Genomic DNA, 19,688 nt, shown 5'->3' on the forward strand with positions numbered 1-19,688 from the left:
ATACCCCAGCTACCGCAATTGCCTATCTCTCAACATAGTGCTTTAATGCCTTTTGTGTTGTGGTCTCATGGCCCACCCACACAAATAGGGTACCTTTCTTAGCGGGGGACAAGTGGGAACTTGGGGTAGTAGGAAATATGTAGCTCCCTCAGATTCCAGAGCTTTCCATCACAGAAATGTGAGGACATTGTGTGTTTTTCTTTTACCAAAGTTTGATGTTTGCAAAGGCTTGGGGGGTAAAATTACCTAGTGAGAGCCATGCTGGTCATACACTCCTATGCTCCCTTGGTTGTCTAGCTTTCAAAGATGTGCAGGTTGGTTAGGTTTCTCTAGGTTTTAGCTGAACTAGAGCCCAAAATCCATGGCTACCCACTTTACATTAAAAAAGGGTCAGTTTTGAGTGGAAAAATGTGATGTATCCATGTTGGGTTTTGGACTGTTTCCTGTTGTGGGTACTAGGTCTATCCACACAAGAGAGGTGCTATTTTTATTGAAACACTTGGGGGAATGCTGGGTGGAAGGAAGTTTGCTGGTCTTAACAGATTCCAGAACTTTCCATCTTAGAAACGTGAAGAAAATGTGTTTTTTTAGACAAAGTTTGAGATTTGCAAGGTATTCTGGGGAAAGAAACTGGTTTTAGCCACAGAAGTCACCCCACTCTAGATTCCCCCAGGTGTCTAGTTTTCTAAAATGTGCAAGTCTGCTAGATTTCCCTAGGTGCCAGCTGACTTAGGGCCCACAATCCACAGCTCTCCACTTAGCGAAAAAAAGAGGAAGTTTTGAGTGGACAAATGTGATGTATCCACGTTGGGTTTTGGACTGTTTCCTGTCATGGGCACTAGGCCTATCCACTCAAGTGAGGTACCATTTTTATCTGGAAACTTGGGAGAAAGCTGGGTGGAAGGAAGTTTGTGTATTCCAGCAAATTATAGAACTTTCTATCACCGAAATGTGAGGAAAATCTTTTTTTTTTTTAGTCAACCATTGACATTTGCAAGGTATTCTGGGTCCAAAGAAACCTGGTGAGAGCCATGCATGTCACCACACACTGGATTCCCCAGGTGTCCAGTTATTGAAATATTACACATTGTTCAAAGTGGCTCTGATGAGGAGAAGGGGAGGGTGCTGTTTGGGAACCAGCATGAAGACAAATTAGAGACAATGCAGTAACAGTGTCTTCACATGTTTACCAGAAATGTAGGTGACCCTGTGTCAATTGTAAATGACTCCATATTAGCGATGTATATGGCAATGTTTTTTACTTGTTTTTTTTGTTTGCTGTGGAGTGGGTATATGTTGTTTATAATGGAATTATGTGGGTTAAATTGGACTTATTAGTTGTTGAATTGAGTGGTGTGTATTCTATGTGTGTAGTGGCATAGTGAATAGATAGGTGTGAGAGCTGTATAGAATAGAAAGAAAGTAAGATTTAGAGGGATAGGTAGTTTGTGCCTGAAGCACTGAATTAACTTTAGACAGAGTAGCAGAAACAGTGTGTGAGAAAGAAGGGGCGAGATGGTTATAGACGCATAAAGAGGCAGTTTTCATATAGGATTCAAAATGGCACAGCGTTTAGCTTAAGACGCCCGTGTAACAAATCACTGGTAAGCTTGCCCACAGTAGTTTTTGCATGATAGTATCATAAAGATATAGATACTTCGGGGTTAACTTCGTGAAGAAAGACTGTGCAACACGAGACACAGGCCAACGGCAACCTGTGCCTCTAATTCAGACCCTAGGGATTTTAGTGTGAATAATCACATCCTAATTGCACGCACTATCTAAAAAAAACCCTAACCGACATAACGGTTTAGAAAGAGTGTTCAAATTTAGAGGACTTTCTTAAATATTTTACGGATCTCTATCTTTAACAAATTAGCGCCTTTCCTTGCCTGCTGCATTGTAGTCTCTCTTATAGTAGCAGTGTGAAGAGCTGTCTTCATATGCATGTCTCATTGTGAATGTATGTATGGATGCGGGTTTTTATAGGGGGCATTGCCGAAGACACATACTCCAGTTTGAATAATACACATAGGACTAACAGTCCTCCCAGTTAGTACATGACTTGGTGAACATCCCACACACACCAAGACACCACGGCGGTTATTTATCTCACTGTTGCTATTGTTTCCTATTCCAGCCCTGCAAACACTTTTGAAAGTTACACAATGAAACAAGTGCTTGAAATCCACCTAATTAATTACACTCACAACACTGCTGATGAGCCCACCCAAAAAACAGGCTGGCAGTTGTGGTAAGCAGGAGAACAGGGAGTGAAGGTGCCCACACTAGAACAGCACTGCAAGGCCACTCTAACTTCAGCAGTGTGCTATTTAGATCTGTGTAACATACCATATTGTTACCGTTTCACAGAGGAGAGGGGGCAGGGTGCCTGCTGCGACATAGCAGGTAGCTCTGCTGTATATTAATAATTCACTGCCCACATATAAATACAGGGCTGGGGTGTTTACCTCCTGTCTCTGTGCGAATTCAAACTGGCTCCATCTCTGCCGACAAAAACCCCCACCCCAATTTATCTGTAGAGGTCACCCTGGATAAAGCTCCAAAGGGTGTATGTGGTTCGTGAAGGTACACCCCTTCACAGGACACAGACACTCCTTTTATCAGGCCCAGCCTTTTGTCTGCTATAAAAGGGTGGTTCAGCAACACTGACCGCTGTGTTTTTATGACCGCGTGGAGGCGCTGGCTCTGTGCACCAGGAAAGGAGCAGAGCGTTGCACCGCGTTCCGGCCACTCGGGTTGGACTCCGCCAGGGTCGGCCGAGGGTGCCAGAGAAGACTGAGTGCTAACCGTGGATATCTCATTCACAGCCCTGCCCACACAGTGACACTGGAAACAAGCTGGGGAGAAAGAGTTCTGCTATAAGGGGCGAGGAAAGAGAAAGACTGCACCTCATCATAAGAGTTCAATCGCGACTGACGTGCACTCAAACCCACCCCCTTCCTTCTGAGTTGAACCCCATATTCCATGAGTTCTAACTGCTGTGCCCACCAAGGCGCTTTGAGATCTAAAGCGCTACATAGGTCTAAGCGACTAACCAGTTACTAACATGTTGTACTTATAAAGAGAATGTGCCAAACGTTTCCAGCTTCTTCATCTTTTCATCATGAATGCGCCAACAAAAGGACTGCCTGGATGGTGCAACGGACATGAAGCAGCCGCCGTGCTCAGACAGTGGATTAGCTGTTGAGGAGGAGGGGTGGCGGAGAATAAAGAAAAAACAAAACTTACCTTGCGAGCCAAGGTAAGTTTTGTTTTTTTCTTTATTCTCATTGGCGTCGCTAAACGGCCCCGCTCATTCTCGTATGTCACACACACCCGCTCTCCCATCATCGTCTTTCGTCCCCCTGCTCCTACCGCCACTGGACGGCAGACTGAGGGATCGCCCCGGGCGTCCAAAGCTCTAACTAAGCAACTGTGCTCAGAAATAAACACTGTGAATGGAATTCCATTTCACCGTAACATTTCTTGAAAGTTCCTGAAGTCACAAAATGGTAACACTCAACGCACCTCAAATTATAGCAACACAAACAATTAGTTTTGGGAAAGAGAAAGTGCATTGTAAGTCAAACGAGCGCAGCGCTGACACAACGAGGAAACACAATCACTTAGAAGAAGTGCTTTTTCTACATTAAAAAAAAGTGCCTGCCCACCTAGCTCGCCTCTCTGTGCCTCGTGACCGACTGCTCTGGGCAGCTGAGCTGCAATTGTCCAAAGAGTGCTCAAGCACAAAGGGAAAAATCCTTTTGTGACAGGATACCCATAATAGGCCAATACTCCAGGGGAGAAGCGAGACATGAGAAAGTGGGACAAAGAAGGCAAATACATAATTGAGAAGCAAGCTTTTGTGAGTGACACTCTCCTTAACCAATCAGCACCGAGGGGTAGAATAAAAGCCCACATACTGAATACAGCATGTCTTCCAGACGGAGCATGCGCTGCCTAGGCACGACCTAAAAATAGATAGAGCTGCACAGCCCTGTTTTAAACACCATGCCTACACTGATTCTCCTTCCATGGCCAAAATGTATGAATTAATTAAGTGTATTGAGACAAAAATACATGGGTAAGCCGAGAAAGGACTTAAGTTGCTAAGCATATATGGATGGAATTCACAATATTCAGCTAGTGCATTCTAGAGTTCAATGACTGGTAGGCAGTCAGTACAGACACTCAGGTTCAATACCCGTGTCTAGATTTACCCTCAAACCCCTCTGTTGTCAAAAGACCTATTATTGCCAAATTCTTAGGGTGGACTTCGAATGAGCCCACATCAATGACTGGCTTATTATTTTATTGCTGTTACAACTTTTTATGTAAGAAAGTAAATTACTGCTTGCAGTAACAAACAATGCAGTCCATTCACAACATGCTCTTTACAGAAATGCAGAGCTTTCCCATATTCTTGCTGCGAGGTGCCACCTCCCATTTTCAATTAACATTAACAACATCTGCACAATAGTAACTATTGCAGAAAGATATGTAACACAATATGCTTATCCCCAGACCCCCTTTTGTTATGGTGGTAGGACATCTGGTGAAGGTATTAATTGTTTCCATGTGTCTAAATCTTTGTCTACCTTACAGTAATTTTAGGTTTTAATAATATGTAGCTCTTTGGCCTATGACCATTCGAGCATGTCTCTAATTCATTTGTCCTTGGTGATTGCTCTGCTTTCTGCCAATTTATGGCAAATATTCTTCAGCCACCACTAAGCACAAAATATGAAACTTGTGTATCATTTATTTCTTTGCCTCTCATGAATCCTAACAAACAGTTTTTTGGTCAGGCCTACCAAAGAGCAGAGCTGTCTAGCTGTAAAAGACCTATTGTCAGGTTTTCGAGAACTTACAGTGATCTCAACTTCTGCCCGTTGCTTACCATTGGTTGGCTTTATTGCCACTATCATTTGCTTGCTTCTCAGTCAATGGCTTGCCTTGTCCTTCTTGTGTTCATCCCTCCCCTGGAGCTTATCCTCTTTACTTATGTTCTTCTACTGCTTATTTGTATGGAACTACTTTCTTCTTTTTGCTTGAACTCTCCAGGAAAGTGCTTGTGTTTTTCCAGTTTCTTCCTTGTGTCTCTCCCTCCACCCCACGCTCCGTGTTGCTCTCTCTACCCATGTGGTTCCCTTTCTCTCTCCCTTTGAGCTATGTTTCTCTTTCCCTTGTGTACTTCTCTTCTGCTTCTCATGTTTCTCTCCCTGGTGTTATGCTTTTATTCTCGCCCACCCACTTCCCATTGCTTCCTGTCCCCACCCATTCCTCTGTTAACCCCAAGTAAAAAAAATTATTTACATTTTTTACATTTGTTTATGCTTTAAAAAAATGGTTACTTCATTTTTTCATTTATTCAAAGATCTATTTTGGATTGGCAAATAAAAAAAGAGGCACATGTGGCATATTGAAGACATGCACATGCATGGTCACTCATGTGTGCTTGCATGATGATGCATATGCATGCATGCAATATGACAAGGCGTCCCCATGGCTACTTAATTGCGCCTTTTATTTTTTCCTTTCGTTCATGCTGTCCACCATTGGCATTTTTGCAGATGCCATACAGCATGAACTAAAGGCACTGACAGGGCCAGTAGGTTTCAAAAGCAAGATCTATTGGCTTTGCCAATGCTTGCCAAATGTGTTTTCCGCTATAGAGCCCTGTACACTTCTCGCTTTCAACCAGGAGTGACCTCGTCGTCTGTCGAATCACCCCACCCCGCCCCACCGCTGTTACCTGTACAACATTACCTCTTCACAATAACAATGTATTCCTCTGCGGGTCCAGACCCAGTGTGTACAACCAGTAAATTCTCATGTGCACCTTGAGCACCGATCTTCCCTATTTGGATACAAGTAATGTGAGCTTTTGGGGTCAAGTACATCCTACGCAAAACTTGAATTGAGTAAGCTTAAATCAAGTGGTATATGAGGCAGAAGACTCGATCCAACTCTCATATGGACCTACAGCAACCTTCTGCCTATTTAATTTGGGTAGTCTGTATATCATTATGTGGATTGGTGTGGCTTACTGGATTGGTGTGGCTCACTGGTTAGAGGCGGCAGACCCGTAAGCAGAAGTCGGCCCAGGACCACGGTTCAATTCCCGATGCGGCAGGGTCTTGGGCCAAGGTCAGCGGACTCGATAATTCTCTCGGTGCCTACTCTAATCATGGATCCCACTCAGCAACTCTGGGCAATAGCTTGCTTAATCTCCACTTACGGCCCCATCAGCACCGGGGATGCTTGTCTTCACCTTGGAGATTCCCAGTAGGGATCATCTCACAGGGAAAGCCAGGATGGGTTCCCCAGTTGCGCTCAGCGGCGGGATACTCCTGAGTAACTGCACGCTTTACAAATGCAATATAACATTATAAGAACCACTTTCCCTCTATATGCTTTGACAGGAGTTTGAGTATTAATGCAATCTGCCTGCAAGGCTCTGTATAGATTATTTATTGCATGTCTGCTCAAGGTCTACCTCAAAATCAACCCATTTGTCCCTGCAGCCAAAGGTTGTTGCAGAACCCCCACCCCTCCAGTCCTACATCTATAATAATTCCAACCATGGTGCATCTGTTTCATCAGGTAAGGGGATTCTGTCACATGATTTACTACTGCAAGACAAATATCTTGAGGTGTTATTGTCTCCTCCAACCCACATAGAAACGTTTTCTTGCCGTTGGCCTTTCCTCTCACCATTTTACTATCTATTGTAATTGGGAAACAAGTTAATAAAATTACAGATCAGGTAGGGCTAATCCACCCTGGTTGTATGGACGCTTCAAGTTACTCAATCTGACTCCAGACCCGTACCTGACCACAGTGTCCCCATCATAGTCCTCTCAGTTCTTTAAATATTGTACATGGCTCATCATTCCATGTAACAAGTACAGGCAACTACTCAGCATGCTCAGTTGAGCCAGTGGGACTCTACCTACTATGGAAAGAGGCAGGATCGCCCTGCCACATAGCAGTATTGAGTAGTTATTCCATGAACCAGTCAATATTGCGTTCCACAGTGGTTGTGTCACCTTGTCTGTTCTACATGCTCAGATACCTGAGCATGTAATTTTGCCTGTCCAATCCCACATGAGGAAGTGTGCTAAGTACCATGTTCACCTTTTCGACCACATGGAATAGTAATGATTTACTTCACTTTGTAATCACCACAGATAATTCTGCACAACACGAAATCAGGTGAAGAAATTGCAGGGTTGATGCAGTTGAATCCAGCAGATATATCAGTGTATAATCCAAAAAAGGGGATATCACATATGCACTCCCACTAATTTCTATTCCCATTCTACACATCTGGCTTTGAAATGTGGCCTCCACAGACTCCATTGTCAAGGCAACTAGAGTGGTAAAAGTTGGCTGCAATGTCTTGTACCTCTGTTTAAGGTCAATTGTTCGGGGTTTACACCTCCTGTCATGACTCTAGCTTTAGGTGCTGTATGCAGGAGCTTAATCCACCTCATTAGTATCACAGCGATTTTACACTGTTCCGGAGCTATAAACAAAAACTGTCCATCAATAACGCAACTCCACATTTATCTTGGTTAGTGTCTGCAAAATTTGTACAGAGCAAAGGTGTCTCAAGTTCAGCATCATGCTCCTTCCAGGTAGAAACCCACACTATTCTGGTTGGGCCACCTTACAAATAACACAGAAGAGACAGATTGCTATCACTTTACTCAATATTTTGGTGTCCAGATTCAGCATCTACAGAGGCGGATATGAGGGACATTTCTCGAGTGGCCTACTTGGTTGTGCATCTTTTAGTCACTAGCTTAAGACATTTTCAATCACACCGTTGATAAACCCACTGACCTGGATGTATCACTAAAGGCTATACACTGTATTTCTGTGTCCTTCCACCAACAATGGATTGTACTGTAGTACATGAAGGACTATTTTAATTCCCTAACTCTCTCTGTTTGCTGCCCTTGCTCTCTCTTGTATCTGTGAATCAAGGATGTACAAGTGTAGTCTCTGGCCCTCCCCTTACTGCAACCCACTGTCTCTCCCTGTTTCTTACCTTCTCGCCTGCCACTCTATCTATCCCTCTACTATCTCTCTCCCTACTTCCCACTGCCCTCTTCTACCTGCCAATGGTCATAAGTAACCATCTTGGAATGAGTTTTGTTATGAATGATTACTTTGTGATAAAATTGCTAAGTTCTTTCAGTCTAATGTAAACACTGTCTACAAAGAACTCTCTGTCCATGAGCCTCTTTCAGCTTCCTGCTCTCCTTAACGGATTGTCGACAACTCAGACAACACAAGAAATGAACTGGATAGCTTTCCCTCTTTAACTGTCGGCAGAGTTATCAGAATACTTGAAAACCCCAAATCAGGCTCCCCTACTGTCCGCCTTTTGTATTACATATGGTCCCAGATACCATTGCTGTTTGTCTTGACCAACTTCTAAACAAGGAGCTGATTTCAGGGAATTTCCCAGCAGCATGGAAAAATCCATGGATACATCCAATTTTTTTAAAAACGTCCCAAGACCCTGCAGAGGTCAAAAACTATCGGCCTATATCTTGTCTGCCGCTCCCACCCAAAATTCTGGAAAAGGCCATGAATGAAGATCTGATGGACGTTTTGGAGTCCAGCGATCTTTTCGATCCATCCCAACATGGCTTTCGACCGCAGCACTCTACAGAATCTGCATTGGTCATGGCAACCGAGGAGTTTCACATGCTGGTGGAAACGGGAGGGAGAGCTGGTCATATCCTACTTGATCTCTCGGCCCCATTTGACATGGTTAATCTTCAGGTGCTAGTCAAGCGGCTAGAGACAGTAGGAATAAAAGGTGTTGTCCCAACTTTACTCTCTTATATTCTTTCACATAGAGGACAGACAGTGACATTTGGAGGGTACACCTCTGATTTGTTTTCCCTCCCATATGGGGTACCTCACGGATCGTCATTATTCCCTACGTTATTTAACATCTACGTCACCCCTTTGGCTAGACTTATTCAGTTTCATGGTTTCTCTGCCATATCCTACGGGGATGATACGCAGATAATATTATCTATTACATCTGATGCAAATGCTGTGGCCGGACAATTTAACAGCTGTCTGGCACATATCACCAGTCGCATGCATGAGAACTATTTAAAGCCAAACACGGGGAAAACGAAGGTGATATTGTTTGGGAACGATCTTACATTCTGGAACGACTCTTGGTGGCCTGACAATTCTGGTCCTTGTCCAGCCCCAGTCAACAAAGTGAAACATCTTGGTGTACTGTATGATAACCACTCTGTTTTTCAGAACAGATCAACCATATCACATCCTGATGTTTTTATTTTCTAAATATCCTAAAAAAGATTTTCCCTTTTATCCCACTCGATTTGCAAAAAACAGTAATAGTTGCCTTTATTTTTTCCAAGATATATTACTGCAATGCTCTCTATCTAGGAATAGATAAACGACTGCAATCAAAACTTCAGTCTCTGCAGAATGCTGCAGCTCGTTTGCTGTTGAAAATCCCAAAATCCGATCCCATATCACATAGCATTAAGGATCTCCATTGGTTGCCAGTTCAAGAGAGAATCAAATATAAGGCATTGTGTATGGTCCATAAGGCATTGCATGGACTCGGGCCTCAGGACTTCCAGATATCTTTTGTCTGGTATGTCCCTCTACGCGATCTGAGATCTTCTAACGCTTGGCTGGTTGTTATTCCCAGGGTGAGGAAGGCTAAGAGGGGTGACAGAAGCCTCTCCCACTTGGCGGGCATACTTTGGAATACCCTGCCTTCCTCCCTCAGGTCTCAACTGAACAGGCTCTCTTTTAGGAAACCGCTCAAAACTTGGTTCTTTGCCCCTAGGCCCATGTAACTCTTTATACTGACCAGTGTCAGCATTGCTTTTAGCGATAAGATGCCTCAGCAGATGTGTGCTTTAGAAATATTTTTACACAAAACATTCTGAGATCCCTGCCTTTGTATGTTTGCATACACACACATTCACACACACACACACACACACACATTCACACACACATGACCATCTTTCAATGTTTTTTTTCTATAAAGTATGCGGCAGCAAATAGTCATTGGCATGGGTTGGAACGGATAGCTTTTCCATTTGTAGAAAAGGTCAAGTACTGACTTTAGTATTTAAACAATCATTTAGAGACAGTGCCAAAGGTGAGCGCAAAAACCTCCTCGTACTAATAACGTTTATGTTGAGTATGTTCCAAGTTAGCGTGCCCGAGTTTATATTTGGGCTTATATGGTGAATGTTTATACCCACTTTTTCCCTGTTAGGCACACATTGTTACCAAGTTTTTACCATTTCATTCTTAAAGCTAGTGTGAAGAGCAAGCAAAAAAGTAGGTGCAAGAATAATTTGTACTTTGGACTAAACCGGCACAAATATAAACAAGCACTGGCAAAGCCAATAGGTCTCGCCTGCGAGAGAGCTGTTGGCTTTGTTATTGATTTTTTTAGCCATGTTTTGCAGTAGTGCAGACGTTGTGCAGCATTACTGAATGTAAAAAAAAAGCACATTGATATGACCGTTATAGCAGTTTATTATTTAACTTTCAGTAATGCTGCACAGGAGCTGCTCTGCTGTAAGACTTTGCTAAAAAAAAAATAGACAAAGCCAAAAGCTCTCTCGTAGACGTCACCTATTTGCTTTGCCAATGCTTGTTCTTCACTCCTGCCTTCCCCTTGAACCATGCTGTTATTGTCGGCTCTGTAAGCTTTCCTACTTAATAATTATATGCATTATTCCCCTGAACCTGACATTTTTGCCTTGAAGTAGAGCACTGCATTGAATGTTTTATTTATTTATTTCAACATGTTTTATTAAATTTTTATGCATGAACATATTGGCGGTTCTGTTACAGGGTTAGCAAAGTTGTATCAAGTGCAGCTTGAGCTTCAGTATGTTGAGACGTTATGTCCCGTCTGTTTAGCTAACCCCACCTGACGATAGTTAGAGAAGAAGAGAAAGAGACAGGTAGACACTTGAATTATACCAGAGGATTCTTGTTCTTGGTTTGCTTCATCACTGACTTTTATATTCCCACTAGTCGACAATTACTTAACCCACAGTGATTCATTTTACTCGTTCTGCAACTGCTGAGAAACACTATTTGTATAAATTCAACCATGTAACTTCTAAACTCCACTGTAAAGCGATCGCATGCCCCCAGGTCTATAAAAGCACAGTCATAAACGCATACAATGTTTCTAAACCCGCACATCCCACACATTTTGCCTTGCTTCGTGTGCATCAAATATTGAGCCAGAGGCATCCTGTGATTCTGGGCAAATCAATTAATCTCTTCATGCCTAAAAATAAATCTATAAATACAAAATGTGACCTTGTGTAATGTAACTGGTGATCATGGAGAGTTCCCCCATACCTTTGGGTCGAGTTGGTGCTATAGAAAACTGCGCCCAAAAAAATAAAAGGCCTGCAGTGGACCGTGGGCAGTTTGGGCGGAGAAAGCCAGCGTGGACTGGGGTGAGGGGCATCTCAGAGCCCATCGGTCATTTCAACGAAATGCGACTCTCTGACTCTCCACTCTACGATCCTCAAGGCCACTCCACCCTATGCCATTCCACTCACCAACATACTACTCCATTAAACTCTACTACACTCTATGCCACTCCACTCTACGTCCCTCCATGCCACTTTACTCCACTCTATGCCTCTCCACTGTACAACACTTTACTCCACTCTATGCCACTCTACTCCACTCTATGGCACTTAACTCTACGACACTCTACTCCACTCTGTGCCACTCTACGCCCCTCCACTCTGCAACACTCTACTCCATTCTGCGCTGCTCCATTTAATTCTACTCCACTCCACACCACTCTGCTCCACTCCTCTTTACAACACTCTACTACACTATATGACACTTCTTTACAGTCTGTACCACTCTCACCACTCCACTTTACACCACTCCACACTACAACACTCTTCTCCACTTTAAGCCAAGTCAAGTTGATCTTTATTCGGTTATTAAAACAAAATAACCATAAAAGTACAAACACAAAATTACACATATATTAAAATGACAATTATAGGAACCAAACATAGGAAAAACCGAGTAAGTTCAGATCTCAATTGTTTTCCGTAATTTAAAAACATTTTTAAGGAATGAGGAAATAAATACGACTGTTAAAATGTTATCCAATTTCTGTACAGCTAAAAAAGCAGGGCGACAACGATTAATTTCCATCATTTTTAGCAAAGGAACAACAAACATTTGTCTAGGTCTGGTATAAAATTTACAAAAGAAAAGTATATGCATATCAGATTGCACTGATAGATCATCACAGGGACATTTATTCAGAATTTTTGACCAATTATTCATAACTGGAAAGCTGAGTGATCTAAATAGTAAATTAAATCTAAAACGTATTAATAAAAACCTTTCATAGTCACTCATTAGTAGCTTTAAATATGGCTGTAAGCTATTGCAGATTACAATTTGCTCATGAGCTACCACCGTAGTTTTCTTGAACTCTATTCTAGTTCTGGTCTCTTGCAAATAGGTCATACATCTATCTTTTAAACATTTCCTAGATATATTACAAAGAGTGGGCGGGTCTGTGTAATAGTCCCCCAGCCCTAGTCGCGTGAGAAAATTATTAATATAATTCAGCCATCTGATTTTTCCACACTTCTCTAGACCCATCGCATTTTCCATGATCATTCGATTTAAACCAGATTCATCTGCGGTCCATATTCTGTGCCATAATAGAACTGGTGCAGTTTTTATTATATCTTCTAAATATGGTTCCCCAAGTTCTACATGGCAAACATATGTCGAAACACTCTGTGGGACCCCTAGGAGATATTTCATAAAGTTATTTTCAACCACTTGTAAAGTGCTGACATTTGCATATCCCCATAGGCCTGCCCCATAAGTGACAATAGCTACACAGGTTGCTTTGTAAACAGTCAACATTTCCTTAATTGGTTTCCTCCCTATTTTTCGACTAAAATTTTTTAAAGCCATGATATATTTACAGTACAACAATTTCCTTGTCTTAATTGTATTGTTCCATAACCCGGAACTATCAATTAAGACCCCTAAGTAGGGAAATGTTAAAGTGTCCTCTACTGAGGTAGTTCCAATATAAATTGCTTTTTTCTTCCTCTGTGCACCCGGCCCACAGTGCATGGTGAATGTCTTAGAACAATTTATACTTAGATCAAGCTGATTCATAAAATCGAAAAAGGATGTAACTACTCTTTGCATGGCCTGCGGTGTTCTAGCCATCAGGACCGCGTCGTCTGCATATAGCAGAATAGGGATTGATCTTTTCCCTACCATTGGCACGTCCCTACACTCAGTTATCAATGTCTTTTCCACATTGTTGATATAGAGTGTAAAAAGGAACTGCGCCAGGACACAGCCCTGTCGTACACCCCTTTTGATTGCAAAGGATCTAGTGCATTCGCCATTTTTTCCATATCTTACTCTGGCCGATGCTCCTGCATAAAGATCTCTCAGGAAGTTAATAATATGTTTATCCACACCCAGTTTACTCATAACTACCCAAAGTTTACAATGTGTTACAGAGTCGAATGCAGAAGTAAGATCCACAAAAGTTAAAAACATTCGTCCCTCTTTAACTTTGGTGTATTTTTCAATTAAAATATGCAAATTCAAACACTGTTCAATGGTACCGAGACCTTTCCTAAAGCCATACTGCAGGTCACTTAGAATATTAGCTTCATTAGCCCATACATGTAACTTATCTAAAATTACCCTTCCTAGAATTTTAATAGTAGAATCCAGGAGTGATATTGGGCGGTAACACTTACAGTTTTCACGGTCACCCTTTTTAAAAATTGGGACTATCAGAGATTCACACCACGATGGGAGGAGGCCTTTTTTCAGAGTGGCGTTAAACAAGCGTGTGAGGATTGGGGCCCATAGTTCCCTGTTGTTTTTAAATAAATCAACAGGGACTCCGTCAGGGCCAGGTGCTTTCCCCGCCAGACATGCATCAATACATTTCTGCACCTCTGTTATTGTTATTTCAAGTTCAAGTTGGCTACTGCTCTGTGTACAGTCTCTCAATTGGGTGTTATCGTTGGTACTTTCCATGTTGTCCTGTACAATGGAATACAACTTGGCAAAATATTCAGCCCATTCGCTCTCAGTAATTGCCACGTCTAGTGGGTCCGTGTGGCTAAAATTTTAAAAAGGGGCATTAACAGCTTTCCAGAATAAGGCAGAGTCTTTACTTAGCGAGGCGTCACATAAAGCATCCCATGCTTCCAGCTTTAAAGCATTTTTCCTGTTTTTAAGGGTCTGCTTATAGACATTCCTACGATTCCTAATTAAATCAGTATCTTTCTCCGTAGCATGTATAGCGCGCTTTAGACTTCTGTAAGCCTTGGTGCATTCTGAATCAAACCACCTCTTCTGCCTTGTATTCCCACCACTAGTACCAACCCACAATAACTTCCTTATTTGGGCAATAATCAATAAAAAATTATTAATGAAATCAGAATCATTGGCCTTCTCATCTGTACATACATAAAATTGGGGCAGCATACTTTTTATTAGTTTCTCCTGGAAATCTACGGGGCAAATTTTTGTCCACTTTAAAGCATAACCATTTTTACGGGCCATAGTAATATTATCTATTATCACTTTAGATTTGACCCTACCATGATATTTCTTGAGTCTCATAGTTATATCGAAGCTTAAAGGAAAATGATCACTAAGCGGGCAATCCAGAATTCTATAATTCCGTATCATATCCCTATGTCTAGAGGTCATTAGGGCATAATCAATAGTTGTATTTGCCCCTCTGCCATTGAACGTTGGTAAAAAGGGGATTTCTGGACTAATCATCCTATTTACAAAGTCCAAATCATTTTCAAATATTAATTCATTTAGATAATCCCCTCGTCCAGGATGTTCAAAATGACTAAAGCCAATGTTTCTATCTAATTTTACCCCACATAGCCCACTCTCTGCACTCCTGCATAATTGACAGTTAAAATCTCCTACCCAAATAATGCAGGTGTCCTCTGTCCTCCTCCCAATTGCTGAGGTGATATTACTACCTAATAATCTGAAGACATCCATTGGGTCTTCTCCTTGGATGTTATCATAAAAATTAATCAATACTATGGAAAACCCCTTATTAACTGTGATCCTTATAATGTGATAATACACATTATTAAAAACTAACTCAGTTTTAATTCCTACTAGCAGATTCGAAACGTAAGTACACAAACCTCCTTTAGCCCTACCATGAGTTGAGCTTACTGCTGGGGAAAAATATGTTTTAAATCCATTAATGTGTATGGGTTCAGTTATCCATGTTTCCTGGAGGCTAATAACATCAAAATTGCCTACCAGTTTTTCCCAATTTTCATTACCGAATTTGGATCTCAGACCTGCGATATTCCAACTCAGAAAGGACCAAACCTCCCCACTAAATTGATCATCCACTAAATCATTGTTACTATTAAGAGATGCTTCCCCACCACAAAGTACCTCGATTTGTGGGCTCTCGCTAATAAGGACCACCTTAGCTATCTCTAATTCGGTGATGGTATTCCGAGGCCCTTGGTCCTTTAACTTGCTACTTTCGCTAGTATTCAAATCAGTGGGTCTATTGTCTCCCTTGAGTCAGTCAATGTCTTCTAGCCCCTGCAAGTTCTGAAATCTATTTGCTAAAGGGATTTTGAAATTTGGGCTAACATTACCTCTATGTCTGAACCTATGTTCCCCGTGATACCAGGTATTATCTCTCCTTGGATCCATTAATGGATAAAAGTAGGTTAGATCTAGAGTTTGAATTCTGCCAGTATTATAGTTAGGTTCCCAATGACGAATAAAACTCACTGCTCTTCTGTCCCTCAAGTTCACGATAATACAATCTCCTTGAATATCTTTATGCCTCTGTCCAATCCAGTGTACTCTCCTAACATTTAGAATTTCTACACGTGTTTGTCCAGGCAATGGCCTATTATAATTCAGCCAATGAATTACCTTATTCTTGAGTTCCTGATAGTTTTCTGCCTTTCCATTGCTCAACTCTGGTACCCCTGTCAACACTACGGTATAGGGAATTGACTGTGGAGGGAGGTCAATATATATTCTTTTATCCTTGTCATAATCGTTTACATCCTTATTTCGATTATAGACTTTTGAATCTGCCATTCCCTCCTTCTCATCATGTCCCTTACCTTTCTCTTTTTCAATTCTTTTACCACCAGAATCCATTCCATTTAACATATTTGCACCCGTAGATAGGATAAGGGGTGCATCATCCTTCTCGCACCTTCCAGGTAGAATTGCAGGTACTAATGAATGCGAAACATTAATAACAGCATTATCTGTTTTATTGATATTAGATACAACTTTAGGTCTAATTAGTGTACTAAGATGTTCCAGTGATTCTAAAGTACCTGCCCCTTGCTTTTCTAAGCCCTCCATTTTATCAACAAGGGTTTTTAATCTTCCTACTACTGGCAATATCAAAGACTTCATTACCTGCTCAATTTTTATCATGAAGTCTACCAGATCATTCAATGTAATTCCTTCTTGTAAGGTGGACTTATCATCTTGGTTAAGGGATTCAATACTACTTATTGACTTTCTTTTATCCCCATTTTCTTGTAGGGGTATTGGTGCAGTTTTCTTATTTTTGCCCTTTGGTTTCCCTTTCTTGCGTGCATTCTGCACAGCTTTTACTGTTGAACTGTTCCCTTGTGTCCCCGGAGGGGAAATAGCACCATGTATTGAAACCACAGTGTTTATATCTTTGTTTTCACAAACAATTGACTCCTCCCTGTGATCAGGCACATTATTTATATTAGGTTGTCCCTCATCTAGTCCTAATCTAGGGGTAAGAGACAACCTATTTTCCCGAGTCATAAAATCATCAGGAGGTGTAGCTTGCGAAATTATAACACAATTCGAGTCCTTAACCGGAAAGTCCGCATATGAGGCCATTAAGATGGATTCTTGTGATAATGGCATACTCAGCGCGGTGTTAGAGTGATCCCCAGTGTCCTGATGCTGTTGCGTTAGCAAACATAAGCTAGGGGGTAGTGATAGCCGCCTCTCGGTGTTCTCAATAGCATTGGCGACTACCCCAATTGTTTTTTGCAGCATCCTATCAATTGCTGTCAAACTTTGCAAAGGGGTCTTGGATGGGGCTTTCGATTTCACAGCCAGAGTGGCCATCCGCGTGGATTTCCCCATTCTTAACAACCACCTTACGGTCAATATATCCAAAGTACCCCTTTTATAAGGATATCGACGAAATACCTGAAATAAAAATCAAGGGAGGTGGCCCAGCCGCGGTCAGCCCCGGACGGCCACAGACGGCCCGCCCTTTGCCCGGGCTTCGCCCGGCGCGTCCCGCGAAGCGGGCCTCTGGGCGATTTGTAGGCGCCTCCTGGCGCTGGCGCTGCGTCAGCTCGTCGCGCCGCCGCTGGGGCTGCCGGGAGTTGGAGTCCCGGGGCGGCGACGCGGAAGATGGTGCTTGTTGGCGCTTGCTGGCGCGGTAATGGCACCCCTTGACTCTTGGCGGTGGCGGTGGCGGTAATTGCGTGGTTCTCCGCAGGTAAGTTTTGCTATGTGGCAGCTTCCCCCCGCTCCGCCGGCCTCTGGGCGATTTGAAGGCGCCTCCTGGCGCTGGCGCTGCGTCAGCTCGTCGCGCCGCCGCTGGGGCTGCCGGGAGTTGGAGTCCCGGGGCGGCGACGCGGAAGATGGTGCTTGTTGGCGCTTGCTAGCGCGGTAATGGCACCCCTTGACTCTTGGCGGTGGCGGTAATGGCGTGGTTCTCCGCAGGTAAGTTTTGCTATGTGGCAGCTTCACTTTAAGCCACTCTACTCTACCCTATGCCACTTTACTGTACATCTTTCCACTCTATGCCACTGCTCTCTACATTAAAAAAAAAGAATGAAATCACTGACCACCCGAGGGTGGATTAGGTATCGTGTGGTCCCCCGGCTGTGGTTAGACGCCTTCTTTTCGATGGTTTCCGCCTTGGTTTTTGTTCTATTTTATTTTTGTTGTTTATATTTATAAAACTTATGTATCCTGATAATCTCTGAGGTGCATTCAGTATTCTGTTAATTCGGCTGAGCCCCAAGGGGCCTGTCGCTTCCTTGATGTCATTGATGGTTGTAGGCCCATGTTTGTATTGATTTTTTCGGTTTTTATGCACAATAAAGGTTTAAAAAAAAAAAAAAGAATGAAAATAATATATTGTTTTACCTGAAAATTGATTTTAAAATGTTTCATGTTTTTTCAGAAACTGATAAATATTTCCACTGAAGTGATGAATATGCATATCATACCACCCCAGACAAAATACTTTCAAATCAAATACAATAAAACAGTAAGTGTTCAACATCATATGTGAACTTCTTTTGTTTATTTCATATTTGTAGTTTATTTCTGCTTAGTCACTAATTTCGTTTTAATTTCTATTCATGCATCCTTTAACAGCAACGACTTGTGCCCGGCTTATCCGTTAATGTTACAGTTGACTTTTGCCCCGATGAATGGCGATATTACTACGATTGCATCCGCATACATTCTAAGGTAAGAATCTGTCACTGATCATAATGCTGTTCTTTATGTAACTTTTTAAATATTATTCGAAGAAAGCCTACTTCCACTTTGAGGCTTTTCTGTGATTGGCACCTGTACAATAGATGTTCCTGGGGCAGTGTCAGCAGTTGCTACCCATTTTCCTCTAAACTCAGTAGACACTCTTCGACTGTTTGCTTCGCTGCCTGGTGATTCTTCTTTATGTTGCCCAGAAAAAAAATGTTTTTCCACATGTAAGGATTGCTAGATTATTCATAAAAGCTTGACAGATTTACAAGGAAAGGTATTTATTAAAGGCGTACATTTTTTAATTAACACATTTCTGATGACCGCATACTCCGCCGTAAATTGATCGTACTGCCCTCCTTTCTCGTGTGAGTACCTCAAATGTTCTTAATTATTCAAGACGTGGAGGTGCCTGTTATACCCATGATGCAGTTGCCTAGAAGTGTCCTGTGCCACATATGCTGAGTAGCTATGGCACCACCTACTGCCAAGCTGAAAAAAAATCTCTTGCCTGAACATAGAAGTTGAAGATGACAAGATTTAAGGAATATGAAGAGAAATCAGTTGCTACTGGAAAAGTTAAATAATCATTAAAGGTAAGTATGCTTTCATCATGACTAGTTAACCTTTATATGCATTGTAAGAAGGACCAAACAATACACATAGACCTGATTGTAATTCATCACTCTTATAACCTCCATTGGAGGAGGAGGTGTGTTTAGTTAAATGCTAATGCAAGTTGAAACTTTGGAGGTCATTACGATACCAGTGAATCTGCCACCGGCGGATTCACCGTCATCGCGCGGCCATTCTCCGCCTGCCTGATAAGGATGATGGGCAGATTGCTGGCGTACGGGAGGTCCGTCCACTACGGGTCCGACACAGGCAATCGTTATGATTGCCTGTTGGACCCACTCCGCATCCACAAAATGGTGGCACCACCGGCTAGATTAGGATGCTGCATCTCTGCCAGCCTGTGTATGGCGGTTCAACCGCCATTCACAGGCTGGCAGGGATGTACTTTGGGGACCTGTTGCAGGCCCCCCTTCACCAGGGACACTTTGGTTTTGCACTTGGGG

General features: G+C 42.4%; 1 protein-coding gene across 1 annotated transcript in view; it reads left to right on the forward strand.

Moving 5' to 3' along the window:
• Positions 1-19,688, forward strand: part of CFAP221 (cilia and flagella associated protein 221) — a 563,252-nt gene that overhangs the window by 118,115 nt on the left and 425,449 nt on the right. The window contains exons 4-5 of the mRNA XM_085646788.1: positions 18,302-18,388; positions 18,499-18,594. Coding sequence (XP_085502914.1) covers positions 18,302-18,388; positions 18,499-18,594 — 183 coding nt within the window. The remainder of the gene's footprint in view (positions 1-18,301; positions 18,389-18,498; positions 18,595-19,688) is intronic.

This window comes from Triturus cristatus, chromosome 3_2 (assembly GCF_964204655.1).
Source record: "Triturus cristatus chromosome 3_2, aTriCri1.1, whole genome shotgun sequence".
Taxonomy (NCBI): Eukaryota; Metazoa; Chordata; class Amphibia; order Caudata; family Salamandridae; genus Triturus; species Triturus cristatus.